The 20616-nt window shown below is 39.1% G+C and overlaps 2 protein-coding genes across 2 annotated transcripts; one reads left to right on the forward strand and one right to left on the reverse strand.

The window, feature by feature from the left end:
• Window positions 1–2797: 2797 nt before the first annotated feature.
• On the reverse strand, window positions 2798–11624 carry scp2b (sterol carrier protein 2b). The gene is made up of 5 exons (XM_055060516.1): window positions 11485–11624; window positions 10164–10254; window positions 7094–7223; window positions 6894–6973; window positions 2798–3474 (listed from the first exon to the last, which is right to left on the reverse strand). The coding sequence occupies exons 1-5, from the start codon at window positions 11505–11507 to the stop codon at window positions 3379–3381; spliced, it is 420 nt and encodes a 139-aa protein (XP_054916491.1). The 5' UTR covers window positions 11508–11624; the 3' UTR covers window positions 2798–3378.
• Window positions 11625–15970: 4346 nt separating this feature from the next.
• On the forward strand, window positions 15971–20574 carry cpt2 (carnitine palmitoyltransferase 2). The gene is made up of 5 exons (XM_055060499.1): window positions 15971–16440; window positions 17839–17919; window positions 18004–18110; window positions 18179–19483; window positions 19930–20574. Exons 1-5 carry the CDS (start codon window positions 16259–16261, stop codon window positions 20256–20258), a joined length of 2004 nt encoding a protein of 667 aa, XP_054916474.1. The 5' UTR covers window positions 15971–16258; the 3' UTR covers window positions 20259–20574.
• The last annotated feature ends 42 nt before the right edge of the window (window positions 20575–20616 follow it).

Below are 20616 nucleotides of genomic sequence, written 5' to 3' on the forward strand. Positions count from 1 at the left end.
ACAAAACAAAATAGCACATATTAAAAAGCAAATTATGTGAACCTATATATTTACTGCTGCTGTTGCACTCAAATTTCCTCATATGGGACAATGATTGCTATTCTATTCTATTCTATTCTATTCTATTCTATTCTATTCTATTCTATTCTATTCTATTCTATTCTATTCTCATTCAAGCTAAATATTTATTTCCCCCTTGAAACCAAATCTTAAGATTCTCTGTGGGTTTTGTGTTGGGTCAGTTTGGTAATCAAAGCATCTATCGGTACTTTTCCTTTTCCTCCTTGGCCAAAGTGTTGTTTCAAAACCTCCTTGTTCACACAAAGAATGTTCCAGTGTAGACCTGAAAGTCTTTAGTGCAATTTGCTTTACAATCCAGAAGTTGCAGTTATTTTTTCTATCAGACTTTTAACTTCCACTCAACTTCTTTTTTTCTTGTCCTTTTAATCACAATGCTTGGATACAGCAATCTGTAAACAGTCAGCCTGTTTAATAATAACCATTTGTGGCTTAGGCTCTTAGTATTTGTTAGGCAACTGTAATTGTGTACACTAGAACAAACTATTTTTTAAATGAGTTTCATTTCGAATTAAATTACTGAAAAAAAAAACATTTCAGTTACATTTCACTGTTTAATATATGGTGCATAAAAGATTTCAAACTGAAAAATAAGAATGAAGTCCATATTGCCTCATGCTGCTCGTGATGCCAGAAAATCCTTAGATACAAAGTGTTGCATCAGTTTTTCCTTCACAAAACTCTGTTTACAAAAGCAGAGGAAGAGTTTTACATCTTATCTGGCTCACCTTTTCCTCACATGGCTCTGTTTTTATTACTGGCAAATGCTGCGCTGGACAGATGTGGCCCAAATGTCAGAAGCTGCACTTGCTGTGTGTTTAAAAGACTTGTTTTAAACACACAATAAATGTTTAAAATGCGAGAGGACACCCAAAGGAGGCTTTGGTGTTTTTGTTCTGAAGCAGCATTAAGGCAAGCTGTTCTTGGCCTGACTCTGCAACATCATTCAACAATCAACTTCAGCCATATTTGTGTTGACAGTTATTTGCTAACTCAGTGTGAACTGAAGAGATCAGTTGGCGTTTTTTCGACTGTGTCTATGCAAGAAAGAAACTATTTACACCATGTGGACAAGATAAACGACCAACTAGAGAAGTTTTATGCTCAGGACAGTTTTATGCTGCAAAATTTGACATAATGTCACTCGAGTCGACACTATCCAGCTAATCTAGAAAGTACATGCTGGAAGTACTGGGCCGCCCTCCATCACAGGAAATCAATATGTCTTTGTTATGACTTAATAAGGCACTCCCCATTTTCACATAGCATTATACAGACATCATAAATGTGTAAAGGAGCGTTATGGTGGATTCTTCCTCCCAGCAGCTGTCAGACTGAACCATCTCTGCTGATATGTGTATCTGTATTCATTCTAAATAACATTTTTGATGGTGTTTGCACCTTTCAGTTGTTTTTATAGATTTAATTTTTCATATATTGTAAAATATATGAAAAAGTGCCCAACGCACTTGCATTAAAAAAAAAAAAAAAAAAAAAAAACGGTCCTACTTGGTTTCACATTTGGAGTATGTCATACCTTCTTACAGTACAGTACAGTACCCTTAATGTTGCTTTTTAAATATTTTTTATCTTGGTTTGGACCTACTTACCTCAATGCTGCTGCTGCTTCACCTCAAATTTCCCAGGATGGGGCAATGAGGGATATTTCTATTGTATTCAAGTCACTTTGAAGAATGTCAGTGTCCTTATTGCCTAAAATGCATCCACATGTCCCTTTACTGAACTAAAACCATGTAAGCTGACAATCCAGCAGCTTACAAAACCATGACATATTCTGGGTATTTAAAAATTTATAAACCTCTTAGCCATCAGTTCATTAGTTAGATAGCAAACAAGCATTCTTGTTTTTATCAAGTAGGATCTTTTCTAATTTGGTTTAGATAAACACATGATTTTATGTCAATTGTCAAAACATAAGATATCTTATGTAATGCATGTCTATGTTTGAGTTTACTTCAAACATACTAATTCTGGGAAAGTAACTTCTGTTAAACTGATTAATCCTTTAATTTATTAATATATTTTCTGGTTTTGCTGTGAATGTTCTGTGATCTCTGTGTGCTGCTGCCAGTGTTGGCCAGGATTCTCTTGCAAAAGATTTTTAATCTCAGTGAGATTTTTCTGTTATAATAAAGGTTAAGCAAATAGAAAATCATTATATCTTCACATGGCAATACTTTGTTTCAAATGAAGCCCAATCTGCTTTTTAAAAAAATACCAGAAACAACTGAAGTTATTCTGAAAGTATTGAATCCAGATTCACTGAAAGCAAAACTAGAAACTGATTTTATTGGCCAAGAACTTCACTGTCTCACACTCTGCTCTCATTTTCATCAAAAGGATAATTTGAATAGTGTAGGGTTCCACTGAAAGATAAAAAGGCGTAACTTTTTTTTCATCTGTCGTAAAATAACCCCATTGTGACATCAGAGGAAGAGCCAGAAAACTCCAAGCCAAAGCTGCAGAGGAATCTGGGTCAGAGCTAGTTAAAAGATTTGTGTGAGGCATGCTCCTCCATGTACAGCGTGTCAGTGTGCAGAATCAGGTCGCTGTAGTGTTGGAAAAAATGCAAGTGAAAATAAAGCCTTGTTCTGTGGACTCTCACGGGAGCTGCTGTGTGCACGAAAAACATGAGGTCACTAGGCAGCAAAGGGTGCGAATTAAGTGCAGCAAATGGGGGGAAAAGAAAAGTCTAAACTGTTCAGCAAAGACAAGTTTATTGCAAAGAAATCCAACAAAGATCCAGACCGTACAGACAGTACTCCAGAAAATGAGGAGGCAGGGAGAGAAAACGTTGGGTGGCCAAAGTCCAAACCCGCTCTGATTTGATGTACTGAGGGAGGCACTTAACACAGCTGCATTCATGATTGTGCAGCATATTATCGATCAATTCTTCTCAAAAACACCTGCAGTTACAGTGCACTCAAAGTTAAGTGTCATTATTGGTGAAGGTTAGAAAGTCTGGACAGAAGCGCAATTAGTACCAAAGTAGAGAGTGACTGACTGAACTCCAGACTGGCGCTAAAAAGACAGAGAGTGCAGACAGGAACTCAATTAGGAAATTAATTATCTGTCCATCTATTCTATTCCCCAGTTAGACAGGCCGGGGCTCTGACTAATCTCCCCTCCAGCCACCCCCAGTTCGGTCAGTGAGATCATCCAAGAGGAAAAGTGGTTCAGTCTGTCCACAGTAGTTTCTCCTTCCAGTCCTCCACCTTTCATCCACACCTTCAACTCTTCACAGTCGAGGGTTTTAGTGAGGGCTTGATGCAGCGTCTCTTACAGCTTGGCTTTGCCCGGCTGCAGCTGCAGGTTTTGGAGCTTCATGGCCAGGCCCATGTTCCCAGTAATCTTCAACTTGCCCTGGAAAAATGCCTGGGAATCGGATGGGGAGGGGGAAGAGGGGATGGGTTAAAAAAAAAAAAGAAAAGAAAAGAAAATGAAATGAAACAAATCAGCTTCAGAACAGCTTGGAATTGGTGTCAGAGTGAACTACGCAGCAGCAGTTTTAAGAGTTACCGTGAGAGATTAACTCAGCCGGGGAGAAAGTGGGGCAACGGCAACAAAGGCTTATGACACGACAGGAAACAGCATGGCAGGCGCTCTGAGCAGAGCAGTGAATGTTGGGAAGACTAACTTAATCTGGAAAAACAGAATAGAGCCATCGACTGAAATGCAGGCTCCACTCTCTGAATCCAAAAACAAAAAAAACATTGGTCGTAACGAGAAAAAACTCAAAAGTTCTTTTGTACCAAATAATAACTACCTTTTACAAATCGGACGCTACGTGGTTTGATTGAGTCATTTTTCCAGCTCAAGCTGGTATTGAGTTACTGCTATTACACACAATAAATTGGAGTTACAAATTCTTGCAGCTGAAAAGATGAATGCAGCAAAAAATCTATAAATAATGAAAATGTAAGGATTTCCCAGTATTGCATCAATAAACTAAGTTTGGAACAAACGCTTTTGCAAATGTTTGACATTTCTTTTTGTCTTTTCAAACCAGACCCCGTCCTGCTCGCCCTGCCTGCCCGCGGCTCCCTGCTTCAACACACTGGTCAGTTTAGCTGGGATATTAAGTAAAACCAGAAGCCAGCACAGTAAGGCTGCACAAGTTGCAATATAAAGTGTTTTTATTGCCGAAAACCGACTAATAAACATAAGTAAATGCAGAGAGATAAATGGAAAATAAAAGACAACCTGTCATGAATATTATGTTTCACCTGCCTAAATTAATTAATCTCTTTCATCAAAATCCCACCAGACAAATACTCCAATAGGACAATGTGGAATAAAGTTTTGGACTCTTTTGTAAATGTAATAAAAACAGAAAACCAAGAAATCACATGTAAATGGGGCAGTCAAAGTCAAACAGGTTTGTTTCTGGCCTCTATTTAAATATCAAAGGAACTCAGTCTATCGATAGTTTTGTTGAAGTTTGTTCCAGATCAGTGGAGCATAAAAATAGGATGCTGCTTCTCCATCTGCAGAACCAGAACCAGAACCTGAGAGGTCTGGCAGGTTGATTCAACCACAGCAGATCTTTAATGTGTTGATAAACCACTCAGTGGTTTATCAACTAACATAATTTGAAAGTCTATTCTCTGAGCTGCAGTGGAAGGACTTTAGAACCTGTGAAAACACTGTTACAGTAAGTCAATGAGTAATTAACTAATCATCTGTTATTAATGAGGAATTTTTTTTTATGATCATTTTAAACACAAATTGATGCTACAAGCAAACTCCAAAAGCTAACTTTTATCCCCCATTTGATTAGTTGTTTTCTTCATTGGAGCAACATGACATACCACTTTAAACAATGACTATATTAAATTACTGTCTTCTGTTTATTGATTATAACTTACGCTATTAGTTAAGTAGCCTCTTTGATTGAGTTTGACATGTATGACGCATAAAAATCAATAAAATTATGGACAATGCTGAACATCCTCTTCATGAGACTGCCTTAGAAAAAACGAGTCTTCAGTAAGAGGCTTCTTCAGATTCACTGCAATACAGCCTGGCACAGGAAAGTTTTTCTGCCAATAGCCATCACTATCTACAACAACTATTTAAAGAATTTTGAATCAATAAGACTTACAATGTTTGATTTTTCTTTGGGATCAATAACGTTTTGTTTTAGTTTTTTTTTTTGTTGAAATTTAAACAACTGTATGTGGCAGCAGACATGCACCCCAACAGATAATGAAATAAAATAATTTCCTTAGTAACATTTAGTTTTATTGGAAAAAGTGCCACAAAGTCTGTATCTTCTGTGGGAAAGTCTTAATCCTATTAGGAACCTACAGCTAATCCTCAGAAAGTAAGTGGACCAAAAACTGTGATAACCTCCGAGCCATGATAAGACCAGAGCGGCTCTCTATCAGTCAGGATTCCAACATGTCACAGTGAACTGAGCAAAAAACAAAACTGACACTTTGCACAAACCTGAAGTGTTTTCTTTAAAAAGTCTTTAAAGGCCAGTATTGTGTTTTTTCTATGTACACACTGCAATTTTATAGCTTAATCAAGTAATACGTTACCTTCAATTGTTATATCAAACACGACTTAAATGATAAAATCTTATTTATTTTAATGCCTTGAAGTTGGACCTCTGTTGAGAAACTCTTTTTGAGGATTTGCCTTCATGACGTCATCACAAGATGGCTCCTCTATCAATGTGTTAAAGTTGTTCCTGGCGTTTCACTAAGTAGCTCCAATTATGAGTTCAGCAGATGTAAAGTTTCACCAGGTGTTTGCTAATTGCTGCTGGCTAGTCTGAAGGAAGCTGTAGGGGAGGGCTGCTCTGAGAGACGGAGGATCTGCACCTGGAAGGCAGAGCTCGGTTCACCCAGGCCTTTTGCTCAACTGAATGGTTGGCATGCTGAAGAATCAAAGCAACACTCCAAGTATATTTTAGATGAGGGATTAACATTACAATATGATGTAAAGCACAAAAAAGTTGAATTTACATAATACTGCCCTTTTAAAACTTGTGAAATAAAATCATGCCCATTTAACAGGAACAGGCTTTAGGAGCATCAACTAGGGAGGCAAAACAGCAAAGAAGGAAACTGAAGAAACCCTATCAGCAGGTGAACCATCTGTAAGGCCCTTCAAGAAACCGTTTCATGACGGCAGGTTTTTTGGACAATCGGTCAAATGAGACAAAGTTGTTATGGACGCAGAGGTTCTTAAATAATTAAATGTTCTGTTTGGTCAAGGACACAAAAGCACAATCCATTAGAAGATGAGGTTACCTGAGGTTACCTGAGGTTACCTGAGGTTACCTGAGGTTACTTCTTCAACTAACAGAAAAGCTTTTATCTGCTGTGTTCACTCTGAATGCTCTCTGACTTGGATTATTCCCATGGGAAGACTGTTTTTTGTTTGTTTTCAAATAAATCTGTGATTGAAGGTTTCTTGGTTCTGGTCAAGCAGTTTTCCTCCTCGGTGAACAACACTCGCTGTTTGACCCTGATAAAAGTCGTGCTTACACAGGCTGCGTCCTGAAGATTGTCTCGTCGCAGGATGATTTTTTTTTTTTTTCAAAACACATTTTTAGAGTGTTCACAGTAATTCTGAGCTCAACCTTGCCGCCGCTGCTTTCATCAGTTTCAGAAGCAGTCAGATATATTTCATAACAATGCTGTGATTTAATGAGCTGGAATGCTTGCAATCTTCAAGTGCCTGCTGTCTTTCTCTACGGTTCCCACATTTCTTCTTCAGTAGGGAAAGGCTTGTCCTCTGGTGAGATGTCTTCTAGGATACAATATGGTTTGCATACTCACGGTCTGTGGGTTCATTTTCCCGGTCATCAAGGCCAACAAGTCCGTGTCAGACATGGCAATGGTGCAATCTGCTTTCTTGTCTGCAGAGTGGAGATAAAGAAGTTAAAGATTAGACATATTTGAAGAGTTAAAGGTAATCTACGGTGAAAAAGCAGATAAGTGAGCAGACCTTCAACTCCAACCTGAATCTGTTTTCCTACCTGCGTCGTTGTGAACGCAGCCGCTGCCGTTCTTCACGTCCACAATCCAAGTGGCTTCCTGTCCATTTGGGCCGTCTTTTACTTTGAAGGCGAAAACTCCTCCGATTTTCTTCACAAACTGCTCCCCTTCCTGGAAACAGCAGAAACCGAGAACACTTAGAGAACCGGACACACGCACAAAGTTATCTCTGCGCCTTCAATAATTTTGCACAAGTTATTGAAATTTGTGCTAATTTCAATAACTTTGTGCATTGAGGAACGGGACAGTTTGGCCGTTTTCACTCCTGATCGTTTGGTTAACTCTGTTCCATTCAAAATTGCAACATTTGTTACATTTCAGCTAAAAAATGTAGTTGTGTTTTCTTTAAATGTACAGTTGTGCAAACTGAAATTACCAAAATAAATTTGCTTAAAAGAAAAATGTTTTTCTATAAGGATGAGGTGGTTTTTGATCTGATCAATATAGATATACTTTGCAAAAACAACAATAGAAACACTTTTTTGGCATCACGAATCACATAATCAACATGTTGCTACTGTCGAAAATGAGAAAGAAATGACAGGAAGTAGTTGGAGGATGACGGATTGTTTGTGTTGGACAATATCATAAAAGCCGGAAAGGAAAGTTGAGAGAGTCTCCATGGCGATCTCCATCTGTCTCTGAAATTCACTGTGTTTATTTTCCAAGAGTGTTCCTGAACCAAAAGTCCTGCAAGTGTCTGATGTAAAATGCTAAACTCCTGATGTTCTCTTTGCTTTAGTGTTAATTTTGAGAACCACATGAATTGTTAGACTTAATGTACTTGACAACCAGAGGAGGTAAGATGGACTCTCAGTTGCTTCAATGCATTGAAAACCTTAAGAGCGACAACCAATGCCTGGCATTTCTCTTTTCTACTTAACCAGGTGTCAAGGTGAGCTGCCGCACAAAAGGAAGACACGAACAGAAGTCTGAAAACAAGATTTAATGCTGATCAGCTGATCAAAAGTTTCCAATTAGAGCTTTAGAAAGTTACAAACAGAGCTAAAGATGTCAACAGAAGTAATTACTAATTTTTGAAAAGCAGCTTTTATTCAAATCTCTGCTTTCTTTTGGACTTTCAGGAATTCATGGAAACAATGGCTCATATGCTGAATATGGATCAGGTACTGAACACATACAGAAGTCCATAATGACTGCGTTCTCTGACAAAAATCACACCCTGTCAGCTGTTGTCATTTAGTCATTCGTTGTGTTTTCAATGGGGAGGAACTGACTGCAGATCTCTTTTTCAGCCTTAAAAAGCCCAACCTACCCGTACTGACTTTTTTTTTTTTTTTAACTCACACAGTTAATTGACAGAAACATGATCTCCATGTTTCTGTCAATTAAGACAAATCTTCACAGCCGGCCCTGCCGCAGAGCTGGAGATCAACCTGCCTTCCCTGAGGTCAGGCAGAGGTAAATGCTTCAGGATAGCAGAGTCAATGAGGAAACCATTTGCTGATTGAGTCAGCAATAAGCTTGACGTGATGTGTGTGCGGTGAGGCTGTCCCAATGTGCCACCAGGAGCTGGTGCAGCAGATGCACGTGAGCACAAACAACTGAATAAACTGATGGGTTTTTTTTTACTATTTATTTACGCAGCAAAAATCTGAAGCATCCCATAAATGTTGGGTTTGTTACCGGTATCAACATACGCTGAGGTTTTAAAACTGATCAGATGTTCTGTTTTTATGTTCCTACAGTTAGAATGGAGTACGAGACAAGTCCAGAGCTAGTTTCATCTGTTTAAACCTTAGAATAACAAAGCCACGTCTTGCTGTGTGCTGCCAGTCAGCTGGCTGAAAGCTGGCACTGTCATCCTAGAATATCCGTGTTATCTATCCTTCGATATTTTCTCTGCTTTATGACAATCATTTGAAACTTCTGAAACATAATTTCCATGACCAACAATGTGTCTTTCCACCATGGCTGGGCCATATGACTGAAAAATGATATTAGCATTTCTTATAGGTTGATAGATAATAACTGATTAGTTTTTATTTTAAACATCCAGCCTTTCAGCTTTTATCCATAATTTCTTCTTGAACTGTTGCACTTCTTTTTTTTTTGGATGTATGTTGAGTGAAATTAACAATATTTGATCAGACATATTTTCTCCCAGTACTGATCACATGTCTGTCGCTTTAGACATCGTTATCATTTTATTGGACAGTGTTATGTAAAATCCTCTTTTTAAGCTCTACATCATGTCATAATTTTACTCCCTCATCAGAAACATTCCTGGACTGTTGCCTTGATTCTTTCATGTATGTTTGAGAAATCCTTTCATCTCCATGGCAACCATTCAGCTGTAGAAAACAGCTGGGTAGACATAGCTCCGCCTTCAAGACGCAGCCCCTCCTCAGAGCTGCAGTTTCCAAACTTCAGAGTTTCTGCCTCACAGAGCAGCCCTGCCCCACTCAGCTCCTTCAGACTAGCCAGCAGCAATTAGCAAACATTCGGTGAAACTGTGCACCTGCTATTCTTATTATACAACGTACTTCTCAGTGAAATCCTGGTAAAAGCGTTGTTAAAGGTTTAATAGAGAAGCCATGTTGTGATGACTTCCTGAAGGTGGAGTTTCAGAAAGAACAGACATTTCTGAAAGAAACAGGCCGAATTTCAAAGCATTAAATATTTAATATAATTTTTGATATATGAAGAATTTTTTGTCACAGCTGATGGTAACATAGTTACTCAATTATTCTATTTGCCTGGAAAAAAACATAACACTGCCTGTTTAAGAAGGGAGGAGTTTCTGATTGCATCAGTTGGAGTTAAATAACTTGTTGCCAGCTGGAAGATAATTGTCCTGCAGTAATTATCCTACAGGATGCTCCTTCCTGTTGCTTAGTGGAATCCAGTTGTTGAATTTTCAGGGCATTACCAGCAGTAGAAATAATTGTTTTCAGTTTTAGATCTAAATGACATGCTTTATTTAATATGAAGCTGCTGTATTTCATGTAAGGTTCTACTGTGTTAAAACTTCTCTGTGAGTTCATGTGTAGACTAAGAATAATTGGTTGGTGTATGTGATGCAGTCACCTCCTGCAGCTTCTTGTTGATCTCCTGGAACACAGCATGGGCCTTGAAGCCCTCCAGTCCGCTACCAGCGCTGGTCTGAACAGCTCGAATCCTTCCCATGAAGATGGGACGAGGTGCAAAGGACAGAGAGAAACACAGACAACATCATCGTTAGTCCGTTGTGATTCTTTCATCTATGGAGTCACTGGAGGATCAGGAAAGCTCAGGGCACGGATCTCTGATGGCGTCGTTCATTGCATGTGATTGTCTCTCCCAGCCCTCCAGGTCACACACCCCAAGTGACACACTCCATCACTTCCTCACCTGAACCCTGGGGACAACGTACCAGAAGGAGATCTGGCTGATGAGTGAAAGTCTACCTGAGCTGCCATATATGGCCTGCTAACATGGATTTTCTTGTTTGTATTTTTACATTTTTTCTTTAAAAAAGTTTTTAAATAACATCTATTTAAACTTTACTTCCTGAAGTGTGTTCTCCTGGATGGGGTGAATGCCTGAATGGAAGTGGACTGCTGTGTGTTGGGAACAGGTGGGATTAGCACTGACGTCGCCATGCATGCATCACCATGTATCACTTAATCTGTGTGTTTGCCGTTTAACACATGTACATTTGAAACCAGAAGTGTAAACACACCCAATAAAAAGACACACACCTTTTTTTTCTCACTGTCTGAAACTATATCATACCAAACTTCTCTTGTTTTAGGTCAATTATGATTACCTAAATTATCTCTAATTGATAAATGTCATAATAATGACTGAAACAATGTGTCAGATCTATTGATTAATGGCTCCAAAATCAAAAGTTAACACACAGAGGGATAATGAAGGAAAGCTCTGAGCTAATTGGAGGCTCATCTGGGGATGAATTTCAAGGTCACACCTTTCTTGTTTGACACAATGGGAAAGTCAAAGGAAATCAGCAGAGATGTGAGGAAGAGAATGGTGGAGCTCTGTTTTATACGTAGAAGGAATTTAAACATCATGCCTAATTTGAACTGAACAAATATCTCAGGTGACATCAGCAGGTTACTGACCTTACAGCCTGGACAACTTAAGTTAAATTAAAGTCGTCGTCACATTTCCTACGGCTAATTGAGGCTCTAATCTTCTAATCTTCTATTTGTTCATTGAGTAGCGGGGTATTCAAACTGTGTAGCATCTGTTTATGGCAATTAGTCTTTGCGTAACTTGACTCTTGACTCGCTGATAAACCTGACTCTCGGCTTTTCCTTGACATTCGTCCCGAGCTAAACGGGACAAACAGCGTCAATGATGTGAACCTGTGAAATAAAAACGGTATGAATTTAACCCGCCTTACCTTGGTGTGTGAATTTCAGGCATTCTGTTGTAAGGAGCACGGAACGAAAAAAGTGCTTCTATTAAAACAAACAAGCAGATCTACTGCTGTACTTTCTCCAGCTGTTAGCTAACTGCAGCACTTCCGGGTTTCTTCCTGTCTCGTTTAATACCCAGACTCGATTGTCGAAGTCAGATAACATCGATGGGTCCTGAATTTCAGCAGCTTTAAAGCATAAAATATGTTTTTAACAGCCGCAGAGCATATCGTTCTTATTTAAAATATCAGTTTTCAGTAATAATGATATTATGTTGTTTATTTATTGTTGTCACGTTTGTGCTCAAACATCCTTCTGAGGCATGTACAGTAGAACATTAGGGGTGCCATTTATAAATTAATAGTTTATGATTTAGTAATAGTTTATTATTTAGTCTGTCAGGAGAAGGAAGAAACTGGAAGTTCGTTTTTCAAAGTTGTGTTTTCACCACATTTGTTATAGCAATATGTATAAAAAAATTGTTTGGGACTGTAACACACATTTTATTAACACAATTTTTCTTTATTGTGGCATTTAAATTTTTTTTAGTTATTTTTTGTGTTTTTTTTTTTTTTTTTTTCAAATGACTGAAAAATTAATCTCCATTTTCTTCTGTAAATAACCCAAATTATTGATGTATTCTTTTTTACTGTGTAGTACACAGTAAACCTAGTCCTAGCCCATACTATGGGGCTGAAAAATGATGAGTTCTGTTCTTGTGCAGAGAATGTCAAAAAAGAGTGACCATGAATTTGTGACTTTGAACTTGGATTAAGATCTAACAAGATAATGAGCCGAAGCACAGCAGGTTCCCTTCTGAATGGCTCAGAACGTGTTAAATGAACATTTTACAACAGCCTAGTCAAAGTCTGGAGTTTAATCCAGGCATGTGACATGACTTTGATCAAACTGTTCACGCTAAAAAGTAGAATAAAATATATAATTTAAAAAAATTGTTTAAAACTCCACTGCGAAAAAAGACTTGTTGGCAGTTAATGCAAACCCTGGAGTCCAACTTTTGCTGCCAAAAGTTACCAGTTATTAGGGAGCATTTAATGCATTTATTATTTATTTATTTATTTATTTATTTTACATAGAGGCAGGTTGGATTTCACTTTTCCTTTAAAAAGTGAAACTATTATTTATCATTATTGCTTGATACAGGGGTTGTTGTCCTTCCAGCAAGACAGTAACTGTAAAGGTACAATTGGATGGGTTTTGTGTTAGAATGGCCTAGTCCAAGACCAAACATAAATCTCAGTGAGGATCTGTCATTAGAAGGTTGATGCTTGCAGACACGTTCCATCCAGTGAACCTGAGCTATTTTGCAAGAAAAGAATGTGATCAGATGTACAAAGCTGATCGAGACAAATAAACGGTAAAATCTTGCCGGCTTTAACTGAAGCATCCTTTAGGATAAACAGAATATATCTGATCTATTCAGAGTAAAATTACTGACATTTTTACACTGCCACAAACTGTGGCTATAGGACTAAAAAGTTCTTAAAGTTTGACTGAAGAAGAATGACTGTGCATTAAAAGTGTGCTGATTTCCACAATCCATACATTTTGAAAGCAGAAGAGGCTGCAGAAAATACAACAGCACTTCAATCCAAATTGAAACCAAAGAAACTTTAAAAGCACCTGATCACATATTTTATTTTCTTTAAGTCTTTGACTTTCAGGGTCAAAGTTTTGTGCTTTAATGACAGCAAAAAAAAGAAGATTCTAGTAGTTTAGTGGTGAAATCTTTCAATAGTTTGGAATATTTATGCAAAACCACTTCAACTTGTAGAAAATTTTATTAATCATCCTGAGTTGATTCCTAAGTGGGTTGAAAAGCAAAGTGTTGAAAGGAGCTCCATCTTTCTCATTCTTTATTAGTCAAATTCACTCAGAAAAGTGACTGACAGTAAAATATCCTCCAAAGGTTTCTTGGCAGACTGTAGATAGTTGCTCTTCCTGGAAGTAGAAAGGTAGTGAGAGGTGTAATGTAATACAGAAAGAAGTTATCAAAAGGACTATTTGTAGTTGTAATACCCACTGAAGACACAGTGAAAAGATATTCCCCATCAACCTCTAATTTTTTTCAAACAGGTTTCATTTTTCATGTCCAAATGAATAAATATAAGGAGCATCTTTCAAATGAAAGACTGAGTGGAGAACAAAGTAACTAGAGAGGGAGTGGAAATAAAAGAATCAGAAGAGCTAATTCTAACAAGACAATTCTGGTAAGTGGGTGCAGCTGGGGAAGGGAGCAGGCAGGGGCAAATGAGGAAATAATTAACGGTTGTGATGGGGAGCAGAATGATAAGCTGAGGTGAGGAAAGGGAATGAAAGGGGTTGGGAAACCTGAACAGGAAGCAGAAACAAATACTGATCTAATGAAACAAATGAAAAAACACAAACGATGTTTCTAACTGAACTGACACAAAGAATAAACTAAGACAGAAAGAAATATGAAAATTAATAATAAGGACATGATCAAAAAAGAAACAACTGAAGCTAAAAGTCCAAACACCTGTGGACCATAACAATGTAACGACACAAATTGGGGAAAAAAATATATATCTAAAAAAACAATGTATCATGCACTAATTTAAGCTAATAGTGACCATGGTTATGACGCATTGTCATGATTTCAGTTTGAAAATGAAACTTTCAAAAACTCAAGTTATTTGATCATCCACTAATGTAGTCAAATGTGTGCGCTCTTTGGGATGTCTGGATGTGTGTGTTTATGGTTGTTTGACCCCAAGTGCTGTATCCCAGAGTCTGATCACACTCAGCAGGACTGACAAAACAACACCATGATGGTTAATGCCTTCTATTTTCAGCCTCAGGCCTTTAAAATAACATCTCTCTCTGGAAATAAAATGTTGAAAAGCCTTCCATGCACATTTATCAGAAGAAGTGGTTGCTGCAGACAACTGTTTTCATACTGCAACACATATTTATCTGAGTCCGTCTAAATCTGTTTTAGATGATATAGTTTAAGTCTTAAGGCCAACGTTTCACAAAAGTAGCTTTTAAATTTGAAATCTATTTAAAAATGCTCCTTGCGTTGAGAGAATACACAAAGAATGGTGAATTAAAAAGTAGAAATGTTCACAATGTGAAACGGGAGGGTTTTCAGTCAGTGCCTGCAGAGCAGAGATGAAAGAGGAGGAGTGGGCAGTCTGCTGGGCTTGGTGAGTGGAAATGGCTTGAAGGCCAACAACTCAAAGCCCTTTGACTCATTTCTACGCTTGAATCAAAACCAAAAGACACTCATCTGTTATTGGTAAAATATGCTGTTTTATTTTCCCAAAAAAGCTCAGACATCACAGCGAATGAGTTGGAAAATTGCGCACTCTGCTGGTCAGATGAGCACAAAAACATGCTGGAAATGAAGTCCTGAGACCACCACCGACCTCAGTGCATTTTACTGAAATGTTATAGAATAATACACCAACACAGTGCATTAATGTAAAATGCAAATAATATATTACATGGTTTTTGAATTTTTGGCAAATAAAAATCTGAAAAATGTGGCATGCAGACAACATAGAAGAGTTCCTAAAAGCTGGGAACGTAAACAACATAATTTCTGCCAGCTTTTACCCCGGATTCCTGGTGGGGAAACATATGTATCAGTCTGCAGTGTGTGGGGACAGAAACTATTAATGTGAGAGGAGGTGACGACTGGAGTCAATACAGTCACATTGTGACAAAAAAATAGAATAAAAGACAATCAAAACAGATATTTCAGATTTAAAACTAAAATACAGCAGTTAATGAAAAAGAATAGTTTGTTTGTTTTGTTTTGATTTTTTATTTATTTTTACTTTTTTTTTTTTTTTCCAAAAAGCAATACTATTCAAGCTATTGTGGTCAACTAAGGAGAGCTAATCTGGCCGATACAGGACAGAAAAAAAGTCTGCCTGTGTCATAAAAAGATCTAGAAGACATTTCTATGTGACTGTAATTTAAGGAAGTCTCAGTTCATTAAAGATTATTACTGGGACGGTGACAGAAAGGTAGGAGTTCCACCTGCAGTCTCTTTTTTACATGTCCTTTCTCCAGTTAATTCCAGAGAGACATTAAGACTTGTCACTGAAAATGATGTTGATGATAGTCAAACATCTGATGTGGTAAATATTTCATTATTAAAAGTTCTACCCCCTGTTTTGATCTATTTCAAACCAAATTAAACTGTGTCGCTCCTCGCTGAAATGTCTTAAATTTGTATTTTCTAATAATAAATAATAAATTACTTTACTTTTGTTGTTTTCAATAGTTGCTCCATATCCTTTGATTTGCCTGACTGCTTCTGTGTTCTTTTTTCTTACCCTTGTTGCATTGTTCCTTCGCTATATTGTATTGTAATATGCATTATTTGTTAAACAATAAAAATATTTTTGCTTGTTTTTTTAAGTGACCTCCAGATACTCCGGAAAAGGTACCAATCACGTGACTTGTTATACCGGTTAGACTTCCTGTCAATTCAATTCCTGTTTGTTTATTTATTTGGTTGTTTCTGACAACCGTGTCATTTAATCGTTTTGAGATTATTATAAGTTATTTATGAAGCGCGCATTTACAAACTCTTCAAACTGAAGCCAAATAGGCGAAGCCAAGGCAGCTTGCTACTGCTAGCCGCCAGAGTTAGCTGTGGTATCAACCTGCTGACAGCGGTGACTGGTAGCATTTTACCTTTGGCCACAGCACTAAACCTCCCTGTGAACTGTTCCTGTACTTAGATTGTTAGCTCGCGTCATGGCCTCCCTGCTGTCAGCGCAATGCGCTGTCTGCCTGAGGAAACCCGGGAGTCAGCTCCAGTTAAGAAGAGCCGCAGCGAGGATCTCAGCTCGGTGCTACAGCAGCAGGACGGCTTCTTCTGAGGACTATCTGCACCAAAGCGTCGTTCCGTCCATGCATTACCAGAAGAGTTTGCCCAGGTAGGAATACCAATGAAAAGAAGACTCTTGTTAAATCGCGAGTCTGTAATTGACTTGTTCTAATGTTAGTCGGTACTACATTGAACCTTTTAGTGGATTTTTAATAAGGTTTTTCGAATGAAAGAAGGTTAAGAATGAATGTAGGTAAAAGGGTACGCGTGATTTCTGCTCGGTGACCACGAGGTGGCGGTAAAGTACACAAAATGACTGATACAAAACACAGTCATTAAATGTTTCACTTTTCAACTTTGAGTGTCTGATCAGATGTGATGCTGGTCACCTCATTAAGGCAGAGACACGAGGTCAGGACATTTAACAAACCACATGTCACAAAAATTAAAAACAAACAATATGACAGCACATAAATCCCTATGAACTCAATATGTAAACATATAAACATAACAAACCCAGGTTACTTGTTGAACTAATTAAATTGCCATAAACTACATTTACTGTAAACTACTAATTAGAACAAATATTACAGCCACATATTGGAACTTTTATTTAATTTAAAATACTTTTTATGTTTTAAAGCTAAACGTGTGTCACATGTCATCTTGTTACTTCTACTGTTTTCCATTAATCCAGTGTATTTCAGAGAGAGACCTGGGATTACGATAGAATGAAGAAACAAGTTTTATTTCATCTGGCATTGTTTGTCTTTAGGCATGCTGTTACAAAGGCATACCTAGCAAAACTGTGAAAATTTACAATTGAAAGTTGTTTTACGAAGAAACTAGAGAAAGTTGTGTTATATGTAACCAGAGTTTTCTCTGACTGGATGGGGCATAAAGCGATGCTGGACTGCACACTGCCAGTCAGTTTTTTTAATGAACACTACCACTTTGTATTTTTCTCTCTGCTTATAAAGATAGGTTTGGCTATTTAGAAATATTTTTTGACTGCAGAATAAATGGTCACTGAAGGAAACCAAAGGAGCACTAAAGGTTGCAAAGGTCTGGAAATTGTCTACTTGATATTTCACTCTGCCATGAAAGATGGCTGACTGACAGACCTGCACACCAGGTTACATCTGCATGTGCATGGTTAACAATAACCATGCACATGGCAACTCCTATGTTGCCAACTTAGTAAATTTTGTTGCTATATTTAGCAACTTTTCTGACAAAAAAAATTTGGGCAATTTCAATGTCTGATATTAATATTGCTGTTATGACCAATATTCAATATTTACCAAAGTTATATTTTATTACTCATTTGACCCCTTGGAAAAAAATGACCACACCACTGACTTTACCACTACCTCTCTGCTTCAGTTATACAATCGTGTGCTGCATCACTGTCTCTGTCACATGACCAACCTCCTAACTTCCCCCTCCTGTCTGACTGTTTTTTGTTTTGGATGACATAGTTAACTTTTGCATTGTTGTTATGTAGACTCCCGGTACCCAAGCTGGAGGACACCATCAGGAGGTATTTAGCTGCCCAGAAACCTTTGCTGGATGATGGCCAGTTCGTGTAAGTTACTAATGAGGTTATCAATGCATTTTATAATTTGATGCTTGAAACTGAACATGTCACCATCTTCACATTTGGCTTCAGAACAACGCAGAAAATTGCTCAGGATTTCCAGAAAGGAGTGGGAAAACAGCTCCACGAGGAACTGGTGGCTCAAGACAAGGCCAATAAACACACAAGCTACATCTCAGGTGGGCGCATTACCCTTCAGTGGCTTCACAGATGACAACAGAATCTAATGAGTCTGTTCCAACATCAGGTCCCTGGTTTGACATGTATCTGTCTGCGCGTGACTCTGTGGTGCTGAACTTCAACCCTTTCATGTCCTTCAATCTCGATCCAAAGACCGGGTACAACGAGCAGCTGGTGCGGTCAACTAACATGGTGTGCTCGGCCGTGCGCTTTATGAAGACGCTGCGAGCGGGTCTACTGGAGCCGGAGGTTTTCCACCTCAACCCGGCCAAGAGTGACACGGATAGCTTCAAAAACTTCATCCGCTGGGTTCCGTCTTCCCTGTCCTGGTATGGAGCCTACATGGTGAATGCCTACCCTCTAGACATGTCTCAGTACTTCCGCCTCTTCAACTCAACGCGCATCCCGAAACGTGGCCGGGACGAGCTCCTCACTGATGACAAGGGCAGACATCTGCTTGTCATGCGAAAAGGCAACATGTATGTATTCGACGTTGTGGACAGGGATGGGAATTTGGTGAAGCCGGCAGAGATCCACTCCCACTTGAAGTACATTTTGTCTGACTCGACACCGGCACCCTCCTTGCCTCTGGGCGTCCTGACCAGTGAGAACAGGGATGTCTGGGCGGGGCTAAGGGAGAAGCTGGTAGCTACTGGAAACGCTGAGGCGTTGGGGCTAGTCGACAGCGCCCTCTTCTGTCTCTGCTTGGATGAAGAGAGCATGCAGGACCATATTCACATATCCCACAATATGCTGCACGGCGACGGCTGCAACCGCTGGTATGACAAGTCCTTCAGCATCATCATAGCCAAGGACGGTCAGGCAGCTATTAACTTCGAGCACTCTTGGGGCGACGGAGTAGCCGTTCTCCGCTTTCAGAACGAGGTGTTCAAAGACACGACTGAGAAGCCGCTGGTGCACCCAGGCTCTGCCCCAGCAGCCGTGGACTCAGCCTCTGCTGTCCGGAGATTGCAATTCAACTTGGACAGAGAGCTGGAGAGCGGTATCAAGAAAGCCAAAGAGAACTTTGACTCTGCCGTATCGAAGCTTACCATTGCCGCCATCGAATTCAAGAAAGGTGGGAAGGAGCAGCTGAAGAAGAGCAAGCTGAGTCCAGATGCCATAGCCCAGCTATCTTTTCAGATGGCCTTCCTGAGGCAGTACGGCCAAACGGTGGCAACATACGAGTCCTGCAGCACTGCAGCATTTAAGCACGGCCGCACAGAGACCATCCGACCGGCCACCGTCCACACCAAACGCTGCTCACACGCTTTTGTTCATGAGCCCGGCAAGCACAGCGTAGAGGAGCTGCAGGCGATGCTCAATGAATGCTCCAAATATCACGGCCAGCTCACCAGGGAGGCAGCTATGGGTGTGTAAACTTTTCTATTCCTATGTACATAAGGGTTGACTTTGGTATATGAAAAAGAGCGTTGTTTCATATCAGTGTCGGTTCAATAATAAAACTGAGAGGATATTATTGTGGTTTGTGTTTGTAGAGAGGGATGGGAGGAGCATGTGATGTTAGGATTGGGAGATGTTTAACTGAAGCAATGTCAGCAGTTAATTTAATAGCTTGGACAGTGATGTAAACATTTGATTTATATTTGAGAACTACCTGATGTGCAGCTAAAACAAGTTTATATTGTTTCATTGGTTTTGTTAAATGTTTTTCAATAAAATAAAATGTAAACGTTTTATTATGGTCTTATAACACGTGGCAGTTAATTTAAATGTGTAACAGTTTACTTCATGTGGCTTCCTTTAACGATAAATATTCACAGCAATGTCACTTTTTTTCTTCGTCTGTCTGAGCAGGTCAAGGGTTTGACCGCCACCTGTTTGCTCTGCGTTACCTTGCCAACTCTAAGGGTCAATCTCTGCCCAGCCTGTACACAGACCCAGCCTACGGCGCCATAAACCACAACATCCTGTCCACCAGCACGCTCACCAGCCCCGCCGTCAACCTCGGCGGCTTCGCTCCGGTGGTGCCCGACGGGTTCGGCGTGGGTTACGGTGTCCACGACAACTGGATAGGCTGCAACGTGTCCTCCTATCCTTCTCGCAACGTCCACGAGTTTCTGCAGAGCGTTCACAAGTCTTTGCAGGACATCTTCAATGTTGTGGAAGGAAAACCTTTGAGTTAAAAGATGACAGTGTGCCTGATCACCACAAAAATGTTTCTGTCTATCAGCGTTGCTAATTCCATCCGTTAACATTCAAAGAAAGATTTACTTGCATTACCAGGATTTTTAGGAGGCAAATGAAGAATTAAAATTAAAACTGCTGACATGTTGGGAAGGAACTACAGACTAACAGGCAGCTGCAGTCATCCTCTGGAAGAAGCTGTGCCTTACTGAAAAGTGAACATAATCTTTACTGTAATTCACATGATTTAACTGTCTGTTTCATAAAACAGCTTTATTGTGATTGTTGTTTGGAATAAAATTTTAATATCTTGGATTCCATCTTATTCATTCAAAATTCCACAATTTTCTGGACTTA

Source organism: Poeciliopsis prolifica, unplaced genomic scaffold, assembly GCF_027474105.1.
Source record: "Poeciliopsis prolifica strain line A6 unplaced genomic scaffold, Auburn_PproV2 SCAFFOLD060, whole genome shotgun sequence".
NCBI classification, from domain to species: Eukaryota; Metazoa; Chordata; class Actinopteri; order Cyprinodontiformes; family Poeciliidae; genus Poeciliopsis; species Poeciliopsis prolifica.